General features: G+C 44.9%; 1 protein-coding gene across 1 annotated transcript in view; it reads left to right on the forward strand.

The window, feature by feature from the left end:
- The window catches only part of LOC115477790 (cilia- and flagella-associated protein 54-like), a 223,810-nt gene that overhangs the window by 111,972 nt on the left and 86,547 nt on the right, over positions 1-25,291 (forward strand). Inside the window, exons 24-32 of the mRNA XM_030214872.1 lie at positions 1,992-2,044; positions 2,094-2,193; positions 8,480-8,566; positions 9,259-9,381; positions 11,317-11,370; positions 14,719-14,926; positions 19,881-19,957; positions 21,839-22,008; positions 24,951-25,074. Of these exons, the coding sequence (XP_030070732.1) occupies positions 1,992-2,044; positions 2,094-2,193; positions 8,480-8,566; positions 9,259-9,381; positions 11,317-11,370; positions 14,719-14,926; positions 19,881-19,957; positions 21,839-22,008; positions 24,951-25,074 (996 nt within the window). The remainder of the gene's footprint in view (positions 1-1,991; positions 2,045-2,093; positions 2,194-8,479; positions 8,567-9,258; positions 9,382-11,316; positions 11,371-14,718; positions 14,927-19,880; positions 19,958-21,838; positions 22,009-24,950; positions 25,075-25,291) is intronic.

Raw genomic sequence — 25,291 nt, forward strand, 5'->3', positions numbered from 1 at the left:
TTTCAGTCACGGAGGTGACAGGTGAGGCGCTGTGATGATTTCAATGCAGGGGGCCCGGTCCGGTGGCGGACGGAAGGGGGCCGGGTGTGGGACTGTGGTGCGGCGGACTTTGGGGGCGGGCTGAGGGCAGGTGAGATCGGGGACTGCGGCACCAGGCCCTTCTTGGAGGCCCGGGCCTGGGGAATTTTGTCCCCCCCCCCGCCCCCCTCTCAGTGGCCCTGTTTCCACCACAAGTGTAACAGGTAGGGGGAGGTATGGGCCTTGGCCTACCTGTTTGCAGTGCACTGCACCCACCACTAGACTATTCCAGGGACCTGCATGCTGCTCTAATGGACCTGAGTGTTACATCTGAGGCTGGCATAGAGGCTGGTAAGTAATGTTTTTAATCACATTTTTGGGGGGTGTGAGGGGGTCAGTGACCATTGGGGAAGTAGGGGAGATCTTCCCTGATTTCCTTCAGTGGTCATCTGGTCATTAAGGGCAACCTTTTTGTGCCTTATTCATTATAAACCAGCACTTACTCAAAATGTCTTAGTTTTAGTACCTGCACGGTTTTGTTTTGTTCCATTATGGCTGAAAAAGTTCATTTCATTTCAATTCTGTATACCGCTAATATCCTCTTTTATGGTTCAGTGGGTTTACATTCTACGTGAGACAAAGCAGATAGTGTGAGGTATGAGAAACATAGACCAGTGTTAGGAATGCCCAGATCCCGCCCTTAACACGCCACTGACACGCCCCTTTGTGATTTGAACGTATTTCCCATGGACTTCGTAGACCATCTAAAATTGGTGTCAAAAATACCACTTTGGACGTTTTTGTGAGAAAAACGTCCACATGCAGATTTATGCTACTTTTTGGACATTTTCTCTTGAAAATAAGCCTAGAGGGGCATAATCGAACGGGGCGCCCAAGTTTTCATGAGGGCGTCCTAGCAGGATGGCCCTGTAAAGGGGTGGAGCAACCCGTATTATCGAAACAAGATGGTCGTCCATCTTTCGTTTCGATAATACGGTCAGGGATGCCCAAATCATGAAATTTAGGTAGACCTTAGAGATGCTCGTCCTTAGGTTGTTTTTGAGATGGTCGTGTCCGGTTTTCAGCGATAATGGAAACCGAGGACGCCCATCTCAAAACCGATCAAATCCAAGCTATTTGGTCATGGGAGGAGCCAGCATTCGCAGTACACTGGTCCCCCTGACATGCCAGGACACCACCGGGCACCCTAGGGGGCACTGCAGTGGACTTCAGAAAAAGGTCCCAGGTGCATAGCTCCCTTACCTTGGGTGCTGAGCCCCCAAAAACCCAAATCCACAACACTACCATAGCCTTAGGGATGAAGGGGGGCACCTACATGTGGGTAGAGTGGGTTTGTGGTGGGTTTTGGAGGGCTCACATTTACCACCACAAATGTAACAGGTAGGGGGGGGCCTGGGTCTGCCTGCCTGAAGTACACTGCACCCACTACAACTTCTCCAGTACCTGCATACTGCTGCGATGGACCTGAGTATGACATTTGAGGCTGGCAAAAAAGTATTTTAAAGATTTTTTTTGAGGGTGGGAGGGGGGTAGTGACCACTGCGGGAGTAAGGGGAGGTCATCCCTGATTCCCTCCGGTGGTCATCTGGTCAGTTCGGGTACCGTTTCAAGGCTTGGTCATGAAAAAAAATGGACCAAGTAAAGTCGCCCAAGTGTTCGTCAGGGACGCCCTTCTTTTTTCCATTATCAGTCGAGGACGCCCATCTCCTAAGCACGCCCCAGTCCCTCCTTCGCTACACTGCCGACACGCCCCCGTGAACTTTGGTCGTCCCCATATATGGAAAGCAGTTGAAGGCGCCCCAAATCGGCTTTCGATTATGCCGATTTGGGTGACCTTGCGAGAAGGACGCCCATCTCCCGATTTGAGTCGGAAGGTGGGCGCCCTTCTCTTTTGAAAATTCACCTGCTAGTGTATACTTGGATTAATTGCAGATTGTTTTCATTATTTTCAGGCCCTGCTGAGAGCATCTCTTTCTCATCCTAGAGATGACTGTGACTATGCACTGTATGAATAGATGAAGAATTTGACATAAAGGAACTTATTCCTGGTATAGATCTGGTTCTCTGATCGACACAGAGCTGATGTTTCTACAGTTGTTTTCCTGTCTGAATTTTATCATAATGGAGCTCTATGGTGCTGGGCAAAACCTATTGGTAAGTTCACATTGAAAATTGGCATATTCAGAAGGAATATCAAAAAGACTTGGGTATCAACTAAAATCATTACTGTAATCTAAGAGTCAGATAAAAAAAATCTGCAGGTTTTATACTCCGAAATGGCGATCAGTATACTAAACCAGAGGTGTTTAAAACAATATTGGCCTGATACTCAAGGTGATTTAGCTGGCCAGGAAAAGCTCCTAACCTGGTCAAAAAAAAGACATAGCGGAGTCAGAAAAGGTTCAAAGAAGTGCAACCAAAATGATAAAGGGATAAACTCCTTTCATATGAGGAAAGGCTAACGAGGTTAGGCTCTTCAGCTTGGAAAAGAGACAGATGAGGGGAGAAATGATTGAGGTCTACAAAATCCTGAGTGGTGTGGAGCGGGTGGAGGTGAATCGATTTTTTTTTTTTAAAAGTACAACGACTTGGGGACACTCAAGGAAGTTACATGGAAATACTTTTCAAACAAAATAGGAGGAAATATTTTTTCACTCAAAGATCGTTGCCGGAGATGTTGGTAACAGCGCTTAGCGTATCTGGTTTAAAAAAGGTCAGGACAAGTTCCTGGAGGAAAAATACACTAGTCTGCTATTGAAACAGACTCGGGGAAAGCTTTTCCCTAGGATGGATAGTATGGAATGTTGCTACTCTTTGAGGTTTTACATGGAACGTTGCTACTATTTGGGCTGCTGCCAGGTACTTGTGATCTGGATTGGCCACTGTTGGAAACAGGATACTGGGCTAGATGGACCATTGGTCTGCCACAGTGTGGCTATTCCTGTGTTCTAATTGTGATGTCTGGCCCAATCACTAATATTTAATTGCTCTTAACTAGCCAGTACCGCTGAATATGAACACTGACCGAGGTGCACTATCCTGTTAGTGCTGGGGTGGAGTAGTGGTGGACCCAGGAGTTATTTGGGCACTGCAGATATTCAATACTGATGCCCAGATAGCTAATCGGGCATATAATACAGTCCTACCCATGCCCAGTTAGCTGTCTGACTACAGCACTGGCCATACCTGGATAGCTTGTGGGCACAAGAAAACACTTGGATATTCAGTTCCAGTACCTGTAAAGATACTGGCACCAGATATCTGGACCTAATTCTGTCCGCAGCAGTCATCTCTGTCAGTAGTGGGCTGAATATTGGTCAGCACATATATTTAGCACTGATAACATAAGTAATGCCATACTGAAAAAAGACCAAGGGTCCATTGAGCCCAGCATCTTGTCCACAACAGCGGCCAATCCAGGCCAAGGGCACCTGGCAAGCTTCCCAAACGTACAAACATTCTATATATGTTATTCCTGGGATTTGGGATTTTTCCAAGTCCGTTTAGTAGCGGTTTATGGACTTGTCCTTTAGGAAACCGTCCAACCCCTTTTTAAACTCTGCTAAGCTAACCGCCTTCACCACATTTTCCGGCAATGAATTCCAGAGTTTAATTACACGTGGGTGAAGAAACATTTTCTCCGATTTGTTTTAAATTTACTACACTGTAGTTTAATCGCATGCCCCCTAGTCCTAGTATTTTTGGAAAGCGTGAACAGACGCTTCACATCCACCTGTTCCACTCCACTCATTATTTTATATACCTCTATCATGTCTCCCCTCAGCCGTCTCTTCTCCAAGCTGAATAGCCCTAGCCTCCTTAGTCTTTCTTCATAGGGAAGGCGTCCCATCCCCGCTATCATTTTAGTCGCCCTTCGCTGCACTTTTTCCAATTCTACTATATCTTTCTTGAGATGGCGGCGACCAGAATTGAACACAATACTCAAGTGTAGTCGCACCATGGAGCGATACAACGGCATTATAACATCCTCACACCTGTTTTCCATACCTTTCCTAATAATACCCAACATTCTATTCGCTTTCCTAGCCGCAGCAGCACACTGAGCAGAAGGTTTCAGTGTGTTATCGACGACGACACCCAGATCCCTTTCTTGGTCCGTACTCCTAACGTGGAACCTTGCATGACGTAGCTATAATTCGGGTTCTTTTTTCCCACATGCATCACCTTGCACTTGCGCACATTAAACGTCATCTGCCATTTAGCCGCCCAGTCTCCCAGTCTCGTAAGGTCCTCTTGTAATTTTTCACAATCCTGTCGTGAGTTAACGACTTTGAATAACTTTGTGTCATCAGCAAATTTAATTACCTCGCTAGTTACTCCCATCTCTAAATCATTTATAAATATATTAAAAAGCAGCGGTCCTAGCACAGACCCCTGAGGAACCCCACTAACTACCCTTCTCCATTGTGAATACTGCCATTTAACCCCACTCTCTGTTTCCTATCCTTCAACCAGTTTTTAATCCACAATAGGACATTTCCTCCTATCCCATGATCCTCCAATTTCCTCTGTAGCCTTTCATGAGGTACCCTTGTCAAACGCCTTTTGAAAATCCAGATACACAATATCAACCGGCTCCCCTTTGTCCACATGTTTGTTTATTCCTTCAAAGAATTGAAGTAAATTGGTCAGGCAAGATTTCCCCACACAAAAGCCGTGCTGACTCGGTCTCAGTAATCCATGTCCTCGGATGTGCTCTGTAATTTTGTTTTTAATAATAGCCTCTACCATTTTCCCCCGGCACCAACGTCAGACTCACCGGTCTATAATTCCCGGATCTCCCCTGGAGCCTTTTTTAAAAATGGGCGTTACATTGGCCACCCTCCAATCTTCCGGTACCACACTCGATTTTAAGGATAAGTTGCATATCACTAGCAGTAGCTCCGCAAGCTCATTTTTTCAGTTCTATCAGTACTCTAGGATGAATACCATCCGGTCCAGGAGATTTGCTACTCTTCAGTTTGCCGAACTGCCCCATTACGTCCTCCAGGTTTACCGTGAAGTCAGTAAGTACTGTATAGTCAGTTGTACTAAATATATATGCAATACATTGATTGCTGGTGACGATACATCAAGTGGTGATATTCAGCTTTATAGTGATAATTCTGTAAAGTGGGAAGAAATATTTATGCACCAGACATGCACACAAATGTTTAGAGTAATGGCATATATTTGTGAATGACTAGGTTCACTTTGGCCAGTTTTCATGGAACTGCTCTTTTTCTTCACTGATCTAGTGAAGGAAGCATAGCTTTGCAGCGACTCCCAAGTGAAGTTTTACAAAACTATCTGCTCAATGTGCTGGTTAAAGTATGCACATACAACCTGCTTGCATGTATTTTTTTTTTCCCACAATAAGCTGTAGAATTACCAGGGTACAGGTGAGAAGAAGTTTGCACTTTGCAGATAGGTTTGAATTTTGAAAGCTATGCATACATTTTCATGGAAAAAAAAAAACCATGCACACCAAGCCGCAAGTGTCAATGTGTGTGCGTAGTATTCCCAGGGTACATTTTAAGTGAAAGTGTGTGCAGATTTTGCCTTAAAAATCCAGCAAAGACAAAGGGGGGAGGGAGGTTACAGGGGAGAGGAATATTGGAGGGGTAAGGAAGGGCAGATAGGGGGGGGGGGGTAGCTGGGAGTAGGGAGGGAGGAAGCTAAAGAGAAAAGTGATGGCTACCTCTATGTTATGATTACAAGTTGTTCATTTGTTTCCTGATGTATCTTGAACATAGCGTATGAATATTGTATTGTTTGTGATAGGTCATCAATAAACAATAAAATTGTTTAAAACTAAAAATCCAGCAAAGTCTGCATAGAGAGATGAACATGCATATTTTCCACTAACATGGACAGCTATAAAATTAGCCCCTTACCCACGGATTCTATATAGTGAGCCAAGAGATCTGCGCTGAAATCAGTGTGGATTCTATAACGTTGCGCATAACTTAATAAGCTTAGTGAGTGCTGATAACGGCAGTTAACAAGCAATGATGAGCATTAATTGGCACTGATTAGAATTTAGGCGCACAACTCGCTAAACATATTTTGCAACGATGTGTGCTGAACCTTTAACGCACGCAGGCAAAAAGGGGACATAGTTATGGGCAGGGAAATGGGCGTTTCATGGGTGTTCCAAACTTTAGGCGCCTAGTTATAGAATATGGCCTAGTGCACCTAAATCTCCAATTTTTCGTTGTTGTAAATGGATGTGCGCAGATTTAGGTACTGAAATATGAATTAAGTGTATTGTATAATTGGCGCCTAAATCTAGGCACTGCTTATAGAATATGCTTAGCACTGATTTCAGTACCGATTTTTTTAGCTGCCGTATATAGAATCTCCTCCTTAATGATCTGATGATATCTTGAGATGTTTTGTAGTTACTAAAGTTTCCACTTTTCTGTGAGTTTCATACCTCACACTCTTCTATTCAAATTACTCTTGCCACAGGTGCATCCAAACCAGGGGCATAGCTAGGTGGGGCCATGGGGGCATGGGCCCCCACAGATTTAGCCCTGGCCCCCTGTATTTTTGACCCCCCACCACCACCGCCGACCCTCCCCTGCCACTTTCAATCCCCCCTCCCGCCGCCACTGCTGCCTGGTACCTTTTGCTAGCGGGGGTCCCCAACCCCCGCCAGCCGAGGTCTCCGGCGCCTTCGCTGATCTGTTTCTGTGAGTCCTGACTCCTGACGTCCTGCGTGTGCACAGAAACAGATCAGCGAAGGTGACGGAGACCGGCGCTGAAGAAGACTTCGGCTGGCGGGGGTTGGGGACCCCTTCCAGCAAAGGTACCTGGTGGCAACAGGGGAGGGTTGGCGGCGGGAGGGGGGTCGAGGATGGCAGGGGGGGTTGAAAGTGGCGGGGGGGGGGGGGTAAACTGTGCACCCCCATCTTGGGCTCTGGACCCCCCTCCTGCCGAGGTTTGGCTACACCCCTAACCATTGTGGATGAACTTCACTCTTTGGGTCTTTGATCTGCTGAGGAAAACCTTCAACAGATACATTTCCTGGAGCTAAGAGTGATTTGGATTATTCTTTCAGAGATCAAATGGCCAACAAAATTAGTCTAATCCAGGCAGGCAACCAAGCATACCTCCTGTATTGGAAAACTGTCAGAATTAGGGACTGGGCCATCTCTCATAGCATGATACTTGGAGTCATGTATCTGGCAGAGAAAGGCAACGCCCTGGCAGAACTTTGGTCCTGGGGAACTGAGGAACTGAGTTCGATTCCCAGCACAGGCAGCTCCTTGTGACTCTGGGCAAGTCACTTAACCCTCCATTGCCCCATGTAAGCTGCATTGAGCCTGCCATGAGTGGGAAAGTGCAGGGTACAAATGTAATAAAAATAAAATAGATACTATTGGAGATTCTACATGGAATGTTGCTACTATTGGAGATTCTACATGGAATGTTGCTATTCCACTAGCAACATTCCATGTAGAAGCCTGCGCGGCCACATTGGTGATCTGCAAGGGCCGACTTCTACACTAGTGGAATAGCAACATTCCATGTAGAATCTCAAATAGTAGCAACAGTGGAGAAGTGGCCTAGTGCTTAGGGTGGTGGACTTTGGTCCTGAGGAACTGAGTTTGAGTCCCACTTCAGGCAGAGGCAGCTCCTTGTGACTCTGGGCAAGTCACTTAACCCTCCATTGCCCCATGTAAGCTGCATTGAGCCTGCCATGAGTGGGAAAGCACGGGGTACAAATGTAACAAAAATAAAATAGATACTATTGGAGATTCTACATGGAATGTTGCTACTATTGGAAATTCTACATGGAATGTTGTTATTCCACTAGCAACATTCCATGTAGAAGGCTGCACAGGCTTTTGTTTCTGTGAGTCTGACGTCCTGCACGTACGTGCAGGACGTCAGACTCACAGAAGCAGAAGCCTGCGCGGCCACATTGGTGATCTGCAAGGGCCGACTTCTACATGGAATGTTGCTAGTGGAATAGCAACATTCCATGTAGAATCTCAAATAGTAGCAAGAGTGGAGGAGTGGCCTAGTGGTTAGGGTGGTGGACTTTGGTCCTAGGGAACTGAGGAACTTTTTGATTCCCACTTCAGGCACAGGCAGCTCCTTGTGACTCTGGGCAAGTCACTTAACCCTCCATTGCCCCATGTAAGCTGCATTGAGCCTGCCATGAGTGGGAAAGCGCGGGATACAAATGTAACGAAAAAAAAAAGAAGTAGATCCAAGTACTTCACTCTCTTCAGTAACTGTGTAGCCCTCTTCGATAACTTCCTTTCTTAATGTTCACTCACTGTATTCCCAAATGCACATTGAAACAAGACTCAAAACCATTAAAAAACAAAAAATTTCAGATACTACATTTCAATCATCATTAGCCTGATGCCAAAGACTTTTGAATATCTGACTTTTTCAAAATCTCAATGTTTCCTGTTCGCAGATTCTGCCACTATTGACATTGTACCAGTACTTTGTATCTACAGTTTGCCATGAACCTCTTAAATCCATTGAAGGAAGAATCCTTAAGGTAATTATGATATAGCGCTGTTCTATGAAAATGTGTGGAACTTTTCAGAATGCCCCTGGCTCCTTCCCGGGTCATGCCCCATTTGAGTTGTGCATTAGGCCACTTCTCCACTCTGTTTCCTATAATATAATCCAGGCATAAATGTGTTTGGTGCGTTCTGTGGAATAATTTCCAAGCTTTGAAAACTGTTGTGACCTGTTATAAAATTATCCTCTCTCAACACTTTTGAGTTCTTCCCTCTCAATAACTAACCTTGGGTACTACCAATGTCGTTGACCTTTGCAGGAAGAATGAACTTATAATCACTATCTATGATGGAAAAAGCTGACTGTTGTTTTTTTGGTTTTGTGTGTGTGTGTGTGTGTGTGGGGGGGGGGGGGGGGGGGGGGTATTCAGGCCCAAATCCCAATCCATTTGTGGTGGAAATTGTAAGCCCTCCAAAACCACCAAAGTTACTGCAGGATATCTGAGCATGTCCCGCAGTAATGCAATTTTTTTGCTGTGTTAGGCAGTTCCTAATGCAGCTTGGTACTACCAACCACCCCTTTTCCTGTTGAAAAGGAAGCTTCCGATTAAATTTTATTCTGGTATACAGTTGTTAAGGTAAGTACTAATGAAAACTAATTTAAATGCATTACCATCGTTCTTTTAATTTCTACCCCTCATTTATTGTTTTATTTTTTTATTTGAAGGCTAAAGTTCTTACAGATTTAAGGTTTTTTACTGAGGCCTGTTATGAGCTATTTCATCTTAATCAAGGACAAAGAATTCCCAAGAGACTGGGCGAAGGCTTCAGATATGCTACTAATGATATGGTAAAATAACGTAAATGTTTTAAAATGTTCTTCTCCCTAAAAATTGGTCAGAAAATTTCAGCATATTTTATTTGCAAGAGTTTAGCAAGTTATTTGAGGGGTAATTTTAAGAAACATTTCCATAGGTACAACAGTGTTTTGCAGGCAAAAATGGACTTTTGCAAAATTACTCTCCAAATATATCTGAAGACTTTATGCACCAACAAACCAAGGGGTGGGAATGGCCCAAGCGACGAATCAAGAAAAATTAATGAGTCTTTATTATATGGAATCGGCACAATTGAAACACTAGGGGATCCTTTTACTAAGGTGCACCTGTTACACTTGTGGTGGTAAATGTGAGCCCTTCAAAACCCACCAGAAACCCACTGTACCCACATCTAGGTGTCCCCCTTTACCCCTTAGGGCTATGGTAGTGTTGTACAGTTGTGGGGAGTGGGATTTGGGGGGGGGTTGGGGGGCTCAGCACACAAGGTATGGGAGCTATGCACCTGGGAGCAATGTATGAAGTCCACTGCAGTGCCCCCTAGGGTGCCCGGTTGGTGTCTTGGCATGTCAGGGGGAACAGTGCACTACGAATGCTGGCTCCTCCCATGACCAAATGGCTATTAAACTTGTGGTGGTAAATGTGAGCCCTCCAAAACCCATCACAAACCCACTGTACCCACATCTAGGTGCCCCCCTTCATCCCTAAGGGCTATGATAGTGGTGTACAGTTGTGGGGAGTGGGTTTTGGGGGGCTCAGCACACAAGGTAAAGGAGCTATGTACCTGGGAGCTTTTTCTGAAGTCCACTGCATTGCCCCCTAGGGTGCCCGGTTGGTGTCCTGGCATGTGAGGGGGACCAGTGCACTACGAATCCTGGCTCCTCCCACTACCAAATGGCTTGCATTTGGTTGTTTCTGAGATGGGCATCCTCGGTTTCCATTATCGTCAAAAATTGGGAACGACCATCTCTAGGGACGACCATCTGTAAGGTCAACCTAAATGTGGAAATTTGGGCATCCCTGACCGTATTATCGAAACGAAAGATGGCCGCCCATCTTGTTTCGATAATATAGGTTTCCCCGCCCCTTCACAGGACGTCCTGCGAGGATGCCCTCAGGAAAACTTGGGCGCCCCGTTCGATTATGCCCCTCCACGGGACTTTGTAAGTCTAAGTGCTTTGAAAATACGCTCCCATGTGTAGCATGTTTCGCCACAAGGCTGAACCAAGGAACTTCTCCACAGCATGCTGACTGTGCCATCTTGACTGGTAATTAACAATGAGGATTGTTAATGGCCAATAAATACTTCTGATACAACTAATCTATGCTTAACTGTGCTTATTGCTGGAAGACTCATTGATAACCACCTCAAAACCAAAAATGATTTACATACAATTTTACAGGTGTTTGCACTATCCCTAATGGGTTCACATTCTAAGTATTATATTGTACCTGGGGCAATGGAGGACTACGGGACTTCCCCAAGGTCACACGGAGCTGCAGAGGGAATTGAACATGGTTCCCTAGGTCCAGAACCTGCTGCACTAACCGTCAGGCCACTCCTCCACTCTGTTTCCTATAATATAAGCCAGGCATTAATGTGTTTGTTACTTTCTGTGGAATAATTTTCAAAGGGAAAGTATCTGTATACTTTTCCCTTGAAAACTGTTGTGTCCTGTTATAAAATTATCCTCTCTAAACACTTTTGAGTTCTTCCCACTGAATAACTAGCTTTGGGTACTACAAATGTTATTGACCTTTCCAGGAAGAATGAACTTGCAATCACTATCTGTTTTAGGCTTTAAAAGATGGAAAATGCTGACAGTTTTTGGGTACCTTCAGAGTGCCAGGCGACTAAGTCCTTGGATTTGTTATTCTTTGCCTTTCTTTTTTTTATTTCATATGGTGTCATGTGATTATTGTTTTTGTTTTGTTTAAAAATCTTTCAGATAATACAGAAATTAGACATGTCAAAATCACTTCTGGTGAATGAAAATTTGCAAGTAAGAAAACTATTATAATACGCTTTGATTATGTATCTTTTCTAGAGACTTCATTTCCATTGCAAAAAGCTTTTGCTGCAACATATATCTTCTCTGTTTCTAAATATATTACTGCTGTAACAGACAACACCCCACTGCCCCGTTCTTCTAAGACAGGGTTCTCAACCGAGTCCTTAGGACACAGTAATGGGTTAAATTTGCATGCACTGCCTCTATTGCATGCAAATCTACCTCATGCATATTCATTGTGTGAATCCTGAAAATCTGACCGAGTGGGTGTGTCCCAAGGAATGGGTTGAGAACCACTGTCCTAAGACCTAGGTTTTGATTTTGTGCAGATTGTTATCAGGACCTTTAATGGAAAGAGTCATTATTAACTGGAACTCTGTTCCCTGGACTATCAGTGCGTGTTCAGTTCTTTCCTCAACAAACCAATTTGTTTTGCCTATGACTTATTCTTGAGCCAATGTTTTCAACAAGCACACTTTATGACCCACGTCTGATCACCAAACTCCCCTCCCCCATATATAGCAATCAATAATGACACTTTCTCATCAATTGGATAAATCAGGCTGCAGTTTTCTTATTAACTTGACAGTCAGTATCTCCCCCTCTACGGGAGTCAAGAAATAGGAACAATGCTACAAGACAGGCTCGCCCCATGCAAGCAAAGCCTGCTTGACTGTTGCCGAAGCCTAGGGCTTATCAGACAACCCACTTTGTCCAAGGATGGTTGCCAGCTTTCCACATCATCTGCCTATACCAAGAGGCAGGAGGGTGGGAAAGCTGCCACAATAGAGTCTTGAGGCTTGGCAGAAATGAGTTCAAATCCATTGTATACTGCATTGTATACAGAATGTTAAGAATTATTAGGAAAGGAATGGAAAACAAAAATAGGAATGTTATAATGCCTTTGTATTGCTCCATGATGCAACTGCATCTCGAATACTGTGTGCAATTCTGGTCACCACATCTCGAAAAAGATACAGCAGAACTAGAAAAAGTACAGAGAAGGGTGACGAAAATGGTAAAGGGGATGGATGACTTTCCTATGAGGAAAGGTTGAAGTGGCTACGGCTTTTCAGCGTGGAAAAAGAAGGCTGAGGGGAGATATGATAGAGGTCTATAAAATACTGAGTGGAGTGGAATGGGTAGATGTGAATCGCTTGTTTACTCTTTCCAAAAGGATTAGGGGACACACAATGAAGCTACTAAGTAGTAAATTTAAAACAAACCAAAGAAAATATTTCTTCACTCAACATGTAATTATACTCTGGAATTTGTTGCCAGAGAATGTGGTAAAAGCAGTTAGCTCAGCAGGGTTTAAAAAAAGGTTTGAATAATTTCCTAAAAGGAAAGTCCATAAGCCATTATTAAGATGGACTTAGGAAAATCTACTACTTATTTCTAGGATAAGCAATGTAAAATCTGCTTTACTGTTCTGGGATCTTGCCTGGATTGGCCACTGTTGAAATCAGGATACTAGGTTTGATGGACCTTTGGTCTGTCCCAGTATGGCAATGCTTATGTTCTTATTTCTCTTTCCACCCATTCTTTGGTTAAGGTATTTGCCTCCAAAGTTGCTACTGATGAGCTGTGATAATATGGGGAGTGTTATATATCCATCATTTTCAATTGCTGCTAGGGTATTTGACATAACAAACAAGAACAACATAACATAAGGAATAATGAGCAGGGAGGGTGATAGGGCTAGACATCCAACCATTTGGGATGAAGGAGAGAAGCAAGAAGCAGAGGAAGAGTTGCAACCTTAGTTTTAAACTTGGATATGCCTTGCCATCAGCCTACAGACAAACATAAGAATATCCATACTGGGCCAGACCAATGGTCCATCTAGCCCAGTATTCTGCTTCCAATAGTAGCCAATAGCTGTCACATGCTCACTCCCATCCCCCAATGGCCATGACTGCTCACTCAATATAATGACAGCAGCCACGAGGGATGATGATCCCTTGACCTATCATACTCAAAGGAAGGTACCTGCCAAAAAGGGAGCCAGTGTTACATCATTGGATATGATGCCCTCCATGACTGTAGGAAATGGGGGGAGGGGGACATGAGTTCAGTGGTGAAATGGGCATGTACTGGAAGTGCCCTACTAGCCATGCTGTACCTTTTTATCCAGTTTTAAAGCCAAGTGGTGAAACATATAGGAGCCAGTGCCCTAATCTGAGGTTGTCTATATAGGAATGGCCTTATAACATGAAGAATTTTTGTCAAAAACCAGGACGTTAATAGTATGAAGGTAATTTTCAATGCCATTTCCTCAGTGCTTTACCACAGAAATAGAATTTTGTAAAACTGCTTGCTTTTAATGCTAGTAAAAGTATATGCAAATGCCATGCTAAGTATGCATTTTTCCCCACTATAAGGGAAGGTATTCTTACAGGTAGGGTTGAACAGTACTTGGAGCTATGTACATACTTGTGAATTAAGCTATAGTGATCTAGGAAGAAAGAAGATAATTATAGCTACTGGACTCTAGCTATCTTTTATATATATATATATATATATATATATATATATATATATATAATACCCTGTAAAGCCTTTTTCATGCACCTTTTATTTATTTATTTTTGCAATTTTCAACACAATGTGCTGCTTCACAGTAGCTCATTAATGTTGAATTTAAATAAACTTTTGTGCATGGCAGACTATACATGAATGTTTACAATTGCAAACAGACAAATGTGATTTTATGACAAAAGTAGATTTTGTGCAAAAGCAGGAAAATATTTCAATTTTTATGCCTTTTGTGGCATTTTATGCAGTTTATAACATAGTTCCTTTTGTAAAAAAAACAAAAAAAAAACAAAAATCATAATTAATACAGTGCCCCATGATTGAGCTACAAAAATAAATCATTTCACAACCAAATATGACTTTGTTACAAAGGGAAGACTGACATTTATTTTATTGTAAATTTAGATGGAATGCAAACATGCTTGTAATTCGAATGCCTTGCCAACAAATATGAGGCAAGAACCAGATTGTTTGACCTTTTTGCAAATTGCTGAAGACCAGATTTCTATCATCTTATTTCTGTTTTTATTGTCCATATATAGGAAGTGTGGTTATCCTAACACGTAAATGAAAATTTTTTTCGAGATTGATTACCTGGGGATAATGTGTCGATTTTATAGTTTTTACGATAATTGAATTTTATGGATGTGATTTAATTTTGTTTTGGTTAATTTAACTTTAGAATTTTATGGGGTTTTTTTTTTTTTAGTACCGATGTTGAAAATTTGCAATCCACCCTGAAACTGTGTTGTTGCAGAATATAAATGTGCCATTAAATTAAATTGTTAATATTTGTTTCAGCTAATACAAGAAATCCTTAATGAAAAGCCGAGTCTTGAATTTACGTCTATTTGCGAGCATCAAATTATGAACAAATTAATCCTTGCAAAAATACATTTCATTATAAGCCTTTGTGCCACAATGAGCATTATCCCTGAAATGCTGACAAAATCTAGCTATACCGTGATCCAAGGATCCATTAAAGGAAAAAAAGATTCCAGTGCACAAGGTAATAAACATTATAGAGGGCAAAAGCTATTCTTTAGTCTTGTGTGTTATTTAATTTATATTTGGGGAGGGGGGGTTACTAAGGGACTAAGGGCCCTGTTTACTAACGTGCGTTAGGGTTTTTAGTGTGCCTACACTTAGCGTGCGCTAACCATGTAGGCACGTACATGGTTAAAACTGTTAACGCACCTATAACGCTGCTTAGTACACAGGGCCCTACAAGAGGTGGGTCCAGGGGTGCCTAGGAGAGGGTGAGAAGCTTTAGAGAAGGCTGTATGAGGAGTGGTGGTCTTTACGGCGAGATGTACGGGGGACTCTTTGGAGGGGTTGTGTTTAGGGGGCCTCTGTGTATGTATGTTGGGGGGGGGGGGTGGATTTGGGTGGGGATGGGGAAGCAAGGTCGCTCCAAACCCTTTAAAAATGCTCCTCAAGGTCATCAAGCCACAGGTTAGCAGCCTGATGCTCCCGGGCAGAAAAAATAATACCAGCCTTGAGCTGGCATTCGTTATCTTGGAGTAATGCAGCTTGAGGTGTTTATTGCAAGCTGCATTATTTGATTTAAAAAAAATAGGTATTTTGCATGCATTTGCGTACTTTGCCTTTCATTATTATGTTTCCCATTGAAACCTAAGCTAATGTGCTTCACGATTAATGTAATAGACATTATTATCATTTAACCCATGATAAGGGGCAAATAATGTGCATTATTGCCTTAACACAGTCTAGTTGACAAACACTCAATCCCAAGTCATAAAGCCATACATAAGCCTGTGAGGGAATCCGTGGGACCATTAGATCATGAAGGAGCAAAAAAAAGGGGCACTCAGGGAGGACAAGGCCATATCAGAGAGACTGAAGAAATTCTTTGCTTCAGGAGCAGGTGGGGGAAGAGAGGTTGGTGATTGGGAGGCGAGGATAGTGGAGGGCAGATTTATACGGTCTGTGCCAGAGCCGGTGATGGGAGGCGGGACTGGTGGTTGGGAGGTGGGAAATACTGCTGGGCAGACTTGTACGGTCTGTGCCCTGAAAAAGGCAGGTACAAATCAAGGTAAGGTATACACATATGAGTTTATCTTGTTGGGCAGACTGGATGGACCATGTAGGTCTTTTTCTGCCATCATATACTATGTTACTATGTATGTATGTAGTTACATTAATTCATCTCTTCTATTTTATGTACCAGCAGTCTTCTTTCACTTTGAAAATTCAAACCTAGGCACATGGGAGCCTTTTACTAAAGTTCATTAATCAGTTCAGGTGGGACGTAGAAAGCAATTAACACCGTGGTTAGATGCTTAGTTGTCCTTTAAAAGCAGCGCAAAAAAAGTGGTCTTTCCTGTGCGCTAAGGCCATTTTTAGTGCAGCAGTAAAATGACTGATTTTCAAATCTTTGTATTAATGGCCATGCGCTAACGTTAAGAGGGATTAGCGCATGATCCCTTACTGACACCTATTTTGTAGGCATTAAGAGCTCACATGCTAAACACGTGCTAATCAGCACGCATCAGTGTAGTTGCGCTAACTGATTACTGCAGAAACTCTGCTTACTGCAGCTTGGTAAAAGGACCTCAGTGCACTAATTCAGCCAGTGGTGTTCCTAGGGGCGCTGACACCCGGGGCGGATCGCCGATGCGCCCCGCCTCCCCCCCGTGCAGCGCGAACCCCCCTGGCGAAAGTACAGCCCCCCACCCCGGCGAAAGAACCCCCACCCCCCCGGTGCACGCCGCTAGGGTGGGGTGCCGCGCACCGGTCAGCGTCGTTCGTTTCCATGCTCCCTCTGCCCCCGAACAGGTTACTTCCTGTTCCGGGGCAGAGGGAGCATGGAAACGAACGATGCTGACCGGCGCACGGCCCCCCCCCCCCCCAGCGGCGTGCACCCGGGGCGGACCGCCCCCACCTTGGTACGCCACTGAATTCAGCAATTAAATCTATTGTGTGGCATGGAGCAGAGAATGGACATAGACTTAGGGTTACCGTATTTGGTCCCCCAAAAAAGAGGACACATGCCCTGCTCCCACCCCGCCCGCCACACCCCGCTCTGCCCCCTGTCACATATCGCCCCACCCCTTTCACTCCCCGTCCCCTCACACCCCCCTAAGGGTGTCCTATCCCCTAGTCCTCTCCCCTTACCTTACTGTACTGCCCTGGTGGTCTAGTGATCTCTTCGGGGCAGGAAAGAGCCCCTTCTTTCCTGCCCGGAGCGCCGCCCTGCGTTCTCTTCTCCTTGCAATGTCGACGGTCCCGGTGCCGATTCAAAATGGCTACCGAGAGTTGAAGTCGCCCAGTTGCCCGGCCATGTCCTGAAAAGAGGACACCTCTGGGTAAAAGCGGACATATGGTCAGTGGCATTCCTGCCATCGATGACACCCGGGGCGGATTGCCGATGCGCCGCCCCCCCCCGGGAGCAGCGCCCCCCCCCCCCCCCCCCCACGAAATGATACCTCCCCCCCCCGCCGGCGAAATGACACCCCCCCCCCCCGGGTGCACGCCGCTGGGGTGAGGGGGGGTGCCGCGGCACGTGCCTGTCAGATCTGAGTTCGCTACTCTTACTTCGCTGGTTCGCTGCAGCTCCCTCTGCCACAGAACAGGAAGTAACCTGTTCCAGGGCAGAGGGAGGGAGCTGCAGCGAACCAGCGAAGTTAGTGTAGCGAGCTCGAAGCCCACAGGCGCGCGCTGCGGCACCCCCCAGCGGCGTGCACCCGGAGTGGACCGCCCCCACGCCCCCCCCCTTGGTACGCCACTGCATATGACCACCTCAGTCAGTACCATTAAGTGCATCCTCATTATCTTTCATGCCCTTGACATGCAATAAGTGTAAACCACCCGATATGCGGCGCTATTTAACCTGCCAGGAACAATTCCTGGCTGGTTAAATAGCCTCAAGCCAGCTAAACACCCAAAAGACATTACACAATGTGTTACCCGCAAGCGAGCCTTCTCCGGAGTAGCCCCCGCACTCTGGAATGCACTCCCTGAGAGGGACGCTTAACACAAGACTATCTCGTGACCCCTGCGGAAGGCTTTGTGCTGAAACACTGCCCATGTAGGGTGTTTGTTTCAGTATATTTTTGGTGAATAAACTCTTGGACACTCGTTGTATGTAATGTTGGTACCTGGATTATAGCCTGCTATTGAGTATCCAGGTCTAAATTTGGTAGTGGTGGCTGACATTTGGGGGTCCTTTTACTAAGCTGCATGAACCAGTTAGCATGTCCATGTTGCTGCGTGCTGATGTGTGCAGGATTAATGTATGAGCCCTTATGGCTGCATGCTAATGGCAATGTTTGTGCATTGCCTTTAATTAATTTATGGACCTCATGGACTCTATTACCCCCCCCCCTTTCCCTCATCCTTTGTAATTACAGTCCTTGCTGTTTACCTTACTATACTTTTGTTTGTTTACCGGATTGGCAATTGCCTTTACAGGTCTGATGTTAGCAGTGCATTTTTTTCTAGCAAAAGAGGTGCCGTTACTCAGATGTTAGGCCACCCTTCAGGGGTGGGGTGATCACTGAGGGACCCACCCCACAATAGCCAGACCTCCTGCAACCAGTGATACAGAATCTATTACAGGACAGAATTGGTGTGTAGAGCCTGAGCTCTTTCACTAAAACTTGGGGTCCATGGATCAATTTTAGCAGACAATGGAAAAGGTGCCGGTACTCAGTACCCCCAAGTACCCCCTCAAAAAAAGCCCTGGATGTTAGCCACATTGAGCCTGCTGGTGGGTGGGGAAAATGTGCGATATAAATGTTATAAAGAAATAAATAAATTTTGAAAATGAAAAATTGGCTGTTTTCTGGCTGTGGTAAAAATGGTCTTAGTGTGCGAGAAAGACCCATGTAAGATTGTGTGAAGGTCAGTTTTTTTTTTTTTTTTTTTTACCACAGCTTAGCTAAAGGGTACCACCTTTCTCTGGCACAACAAAAGCAGTTTACATTTATTATATTTAGGTACTTTCATTGTCTCTAGTGGGCTCCCAGTCTTCTTAAAAAACAATGCTGACTACCCTTGGCCGAATATTAAACCCTACATTTGTGAATATTTTATATCCCCGATAAAAGTTTCAAACTGGAATGGAGGCTCCTACTACAGTTTAACTTGTTCAGTTTTATACTTGCATAATTTTTGAGTTCTCTGTTCTCCTTTTATATCAAAACTAGTAAAAAAGGCCCGTTTCTGACACAATTGAAACGGGCGCTAGCAAGGTTTTCCTCGGAGTGTGTATGTTTGAGAGAGCGTGTGTGACAGAGGGAGTGAGACTGGGTGCGAGTGTGTCTGTGAGAGAGAGTGTGTGCGCCTGGGGCCCCTCCCTCCCACCCAGTTCCAGTGTCCCCCCTTCCTCCGTGTTCCAGGGTTGTCATTCCCCCTCCCTCCCTCCGAGTTCCAGGGTCGTCCCCCCGTTTTTTTTTTTTTTTTAGTTTTTGTACAGGTGGTGCATTCCCCCCTCCTCCCCTCTCGACCCCTCCTCCAAGTTCTAGACCCCCCTCCCTCCGAGTTCTAGACCCCCCTCCGAGTTCCAGACTCCTCCCGCTCTCCGAGTTCCAGACCCCACCTCCCTCCCTCCGATTTGCAGACCCCTCTTCCTCCAGTTTTCCCGACCCCCCCCCCTCGGAGTTCCTGACCCCTGGACCCCCCTGAAGCGACCCTCCTGAGCCCCTCTTCCCGCCGCCAACCCTCGGGGCTTCGAAACCCATCTGTGAAGAAAGTTACGGACACAGGCAGGCAGACGCATGGAATGTTGGAGGTGAGAATTATTATATAGGATATATAACATTTACATGAAATGTCAATGTAGGGCAGGAAAATGTTAGATACAATGTAAAAAATTGTTTCGAATTTATTGCAGCAAGTCTTTGGAAGAAAACTTGAGACTTTGGAATGATCTGTACAGTAACTACAGTATGAAATGTAATAATTTGGTTTTCTCGTTTTCTTATTACTTTACCATACAGCTCAGAAGCAACAGCCAGAAATGACTGCCACTATACAACTTGTCGGTAAACAGAACCTTACAGTAGCTAAGTTAAAGGTACTTTTTTATAGAGCTGGTTACAGTGATCTTTGATATATAGAAATTCATATCAAAATTATAAAATTACCCCTTTGAAGTCAGTTCTATAAAGGAGCATCTACTTTTAGGCACCAAGAAAGTACCTATCTGGATCTGTCTCTATATAGGAAAGTAAGGGGGCTATTTCCTTATAGAATGCTAGTATATAACAGGGGCATAGCCAGACTTCGGTGGGAGGGGGGTCCAGAGCCCGAGGTGAGGGGGCACATTTTAGCCCCCCCTGGCGCCGCCGACCCCCCCCCCGCCATTGCCGACCCCCCCCATTGCCAACCCGCCACCACTTTTCACAACCTCCCGCCCTCTCGACCCCCCGCGAACCCTCCCCCGCCGTCGCCTACCTTCGGTTTTGCTGGCGGGGACCCCAATCCCCGCTAGCCGACGTCCTCTTCGTCCTGCAGTCAAAAAAGTCTTTGTTCTGTTGCATGCTGACGTCCTGCACATTGTACATGCAGGACGTCAGACTCAGAGAACAGAACGAAGGTAGGCGACGGCGGGGGAGGGTTCGTGGGGGGGGGTCGAGAGGGTCATCGGGAGGGGGGTCACGGGGGCCAGGACCCCCATAGATTTGGCCCTGGACCCCCCTGCCAACGACCCTCTCAACCTCAATCCCCGCCAGCCGAAGTCTTCTTGCTTCGTTTGGTTTCTGAGTCTGTCTGACGTCCTGCCCGTACAACAAGGGTTACGCAGCGCTGTACAAAATAAATAAAGAAGGACGGTCCCTGCTCAAAGGAGCTTACAATCTAAAGAACGAAATGTCAAGTTGTGCAGTCTAGATTTCCTGGGTAGAGGTGTAGAGGCTAGGTAGGGTTAAGTGACTTGCCTAGAGTTATAAAGAGCTGCAGTGTGTGTGTTTGGGTGGGTGGGGGGGGGAAGGGGGATTGGACAGAAAAGTGAGGACAGCTCACAGAGGATATCAGGAAGTTTTTAATGTGGATAGCTTAAAAACGACCCGACACGGCCGTGTTTCAGCACCAAAGCCTGCATCAGGGGTCAAATCAATCTCTTGTGTTGTGGCTGGCTGCTTAACCAATATATATATGTCCTGAAATCCTGACTGGCAAGGGATACCAGTGACATAACCAGTGGCGTTCCTAGGGGGGCTGACACCCGGGGCGGATCGCCGATGTGCCCCGCCCCCCGGAACAGCGCGACGCCCCCCCCCGGTGAAAGAACCCCCGATCCCCTGGCGAAAGAACCCTCCTCCCCCGGGTGCACGCCGCTGGGGGGGGGGGGTGCCACGCACCTGCCGGCTCTTCGTTTTCATGCTCCCTCTGCCCCAGAACAGGAAGTAACCTGTTCCGGGGCAAAGGGAGCATGCACCCGGGGCGGACCACCCCCACCGCCCCCCCTTGGTACGCCACTGGACATAACGTAACCAAAGACCGTAACTGTACATATCTTAATCCTTCCTCTCCTCTCTGTTCCCCCCAATGGTCTTTACCATACATGTACCTCAATATCACCTTGTTCATACCGGAATCAGCTAATGCCATTTATGGTACTATGTAAGCCACATTGAGCCTGCAAAAAGTGGGGGAAAATATGGGATACAAATGTAACAAATAAATAAATATAGCGCTATATGGCTTCCTTAAATTGAGAAAACGAAAAAAAAACCTCTCGGCTGTAGAACGCCGCAGCTGCAAAACTCGTCAATTTCATTTTCCTGGGTGGGGGGGAATAACATACCTTTAATCATGCAATTAATCTCAATTAAAATTGTAATCAAAATGCAGCCGTAGTCTTACTTATTAATTCTGAGGTTGTGAGGGGTAGAGTTCATATTATCATTTTTCCTTGCAATGATGTAATCTAATACTGCAATTTTTCCTCTTTTAGGGTATTTTGTTGACAGAGGCTGAAACAGTAGTAACCGCTCTATTAACGGGTTTGGAGAAGTGTTCTGACAGTATGATTCCTCAATGGCCTGCCACAGAGTTAGAGATAGCCATTGAGGGGAGACTTTTACTTCTAGCTGTTGCTCAACAGAAATATCAAACCACTCGCAGGTAAATATCACCCAGAAAGTGGCAGAAAAATGCCAGTGTTAGTACCAAGCAGTTCAACCAGTCAGGCGAAAGTTGTTTTTCCCCTCCTTGTCTTTAATGTATAAGGTAGATTTACACATCACAAAAGAAGCAGGCTAAAAGTTCAGAGGTGCTGAGTTATTTATTCAAACAGTAACCCGAAGTGGCCACGTTTCGCCCTCAGGCTGCATCAAGGATAATAGCTAATAAAAGCAAACAACACAATTAAAATCATACATGAAATCAAGCTCAGCTTGAACATCATGGACTCATGGGAAAATGCATTTCATCTAAAACTCAATAAAGAAAAAAACACATGGTCTCATCCTTTCATCCCAACACAACGCGGACAACCCCACAAGCATCGACACCCCAGATTACACCCTCCCTATCTCAGACAGCCTGAAAATCCTCGGCGTCATATTAGACTGCAATTTAACACTGGAGAGCCAAGTGAAATCCACAACAAAGAAAATGTTCCACTCGATGTGGAAACTCAAACACGTGAAACAATTCTTCCCGAGGGAAACATTTCGCAACCTGATACAATCAATGGTAATAAGCCACGTAGACTACTGCAATGGAATCTGTGCAGGATGCAAAGAACAAACCTTAAGGAAACTTCAGACTGCACAAAACACGGCAGCTAGGCTTATATTTGGAAAAATGCGATTAGATAGCGCAAAACCCCTCCGCGAAAAATTACACTGGCTCCCAATCAAAGAACGCATTGCCTTCAAAATCTGCACCATGGTTCACAAAATTATCTATGGTGAAGCCCCTGGATACATGACAGACCTAATTGACCTACCAACCAGAAGCACATCCGAATCAACACGAACACATCTAAATCTACACTACCCAAGCTGCAAAGGACTTAAATATAAATCTGTCTATGCATGTAGCTTTTCCTACATAAGCACACAACTGTGGAATGCACTACCAAAAGCCTTGAAAATGACGTACCACCACTTAAATTTTCGGAAAATCTTAAAACCAACCTGTTTAAAAAGGCATGCCCTACCGATCCAACGTAAATGCCTGACCTTGGCCACAGAACAAATCTAAAGCACATAATGGACATAACACAACTCTTCCGATTTACGATTCCTAATGTGGCTGTACCACATGAACTTTATCTCACCACAACATCACATTGTATTTGTTCACACCGGAGTCGGCAAACGCCTCTCCGGTACTATGTAAGCCACTTTGAGCCTACAAATAGGTGGGAAAATGTGGGATACAAGTGTAACAAATAAATAAGTAAGAAACAAAATCACAAAGCATAATAAATAACTGAAACAACTTAATAAAACACACGAGTTACTGTTTGGATAAATAACACAGCACCTCTGAACTTTTGGTCAGCTTGTTTTTGTGACGTCTATCCATTGCCTCTTTTTCTGTCTGTACTAGGGTAGATTTAGGCAGTGATGTGCTGGAGCAGGCTCTCACAGGCTCGGAAGAGCCGGTTGTGAAGTTTTTAAGAATTTTGGGAGCCGGTTGTTAAAGTAGGGCCCTCCATGGCTACTTTAACAACTGGCTCCCAAAATGTGGGCTTGGGCCCCCTGCTGAATTCTCTTTTACTTTGCTGGTGGGGATGCTGAGCCCCGCCAGCCAAGTAAATAGACTACTGCTGCTCCCCACTCCTTGTTTCCAGCTCTAGGCAGCAGGCTGGGACTTCTCGAGTATGTGAAAGAAGTTCCAGCATGCTGCTCAGAGCAAGACGTTGGGAGTGGTGGCAGTCCATTTATTGGTTGCCTGCAAAGGTATGCCTAGCGTGCCCGCACGAAGGGATGGAGGAGAGAGAGGCAAGTGTTGCTCCCCCCCCCCCCCCCCCCCCCCCCCGGCCACCCCTGGCCCTTCCAACTGCAGAGCTGGCTACGTCCGGAGAAAGAGCCTGTTGTTAAAAAATTTACCAGCACACCCCTGGATTTAGGCAAGGTCAGCCAAGTGACTAGGAAATGAGACTGAAAGGAAATGCAGATAGAAAAATAGCTTAACATTTAATAATCTGGCCAAGCCGCACAGGTGCAGTTTGGGATCGGCATGGAGGTACGGCGTCCTCCCCCACCCCCAATGTTGCAGGTGCTAATGCTAAGTTGGTCATTCTTCCTCCACTGCCAATATGACTCCGTTACCCGTTCTCACCCTCAAAGTGAGCAGGCAAACTACACCAAAGACAAGGAGAAAAGATATTTAAGTAGATATAAGACAGAAAAGCTTAGCTTTCAAGAGAGCACTGCTGAAGCTTCTTTCTAAATCTGTTCAACGGCAATATTGTGTTTGTTTTTTTTTCCCCAAATCTCCCCTGTCAACAAACGTCTGCACAGAAACTGACAAAGTAACGATGCTGCTACATATATTATTTTGGTGGCGTCATAACTACAAATAAGCACCAAAGTCTCATCTGAGATTGATGAAAAGGAAAAACCTGACATTTTTCAGAGCAATGTTTTCTGCAAGTCCAGCATTATTTATAGAGCACATCATAGTGATATGACAAGGAGGTGTTTATTTGGGCAGTTTCATGCTTCCTACGACTAGTGCTGTCAAAACGAATTCTCAGGATTTAAAGGATATGTCAAGTTGCAATGCCATTATGTTTGTCTTTTTTTTATTTTTATTTTTTTTACATTTTATATCATCTAATACCCTGTAATTTGGACTTTCATAAAATTAAAACAAAAAATCCCCATCTCTAATCCACCTTCTGTCAAACTGAAATGTTCTTGCAAAATGTTTCCTTCCAGTATATTCCCCCCCTCCCCCCTTCATTATCAAAATTGTATGTTTGTCAATCATATCATATCTGAATATTGGTACATTGACTACTGGGTCCTGGGTCTAAAGATTTCTGACAAGATGACGTTTGGTATTTATTGTATCAGTATCTCACTGTAATAATTTTTTGTCTCTAGTGTAGCTGTGGCTGTCTCCATAATTCATCTTCTCCAGGATGCAGACATTTTCAAGATAAAGCATCCAAACCAAAAACAAGTTACTCCTTCTGCATGGAAGCTAGCCAGAAAAACGAAAGAGCTTGTATGTTCAGGTCTCTTAATGCTGAAATACCTTTCTTGTACATAATGACCCTAATAGAAATAGTTCTTAAGCTACAGATTAGTGATTTGTGTGGTAAATTTAATTGTGCCTTGCTGCAAGGGGGGGAATATTTCATATTTCCTTATTGTCCCTCCAGACTGGGCCAGACTAATGGGTTATGCACTCCTGCCAGCAGGTGCAGATTTAGAATTCTATG

This window comes from Microcaecilia unicolor, chromosome 9 (genome assembly GCF_901765095.1).
Source record: "Microcaecilia unicolor chromosome 9, aMicUni1.1, whole genome shotgun sequence".
NCBI lineage: Eukaryota > Metazoa > Chordata > Amphibia > Gymnophiona > Siphonopidae > Microcaecilia > Microcaecilia unicolor.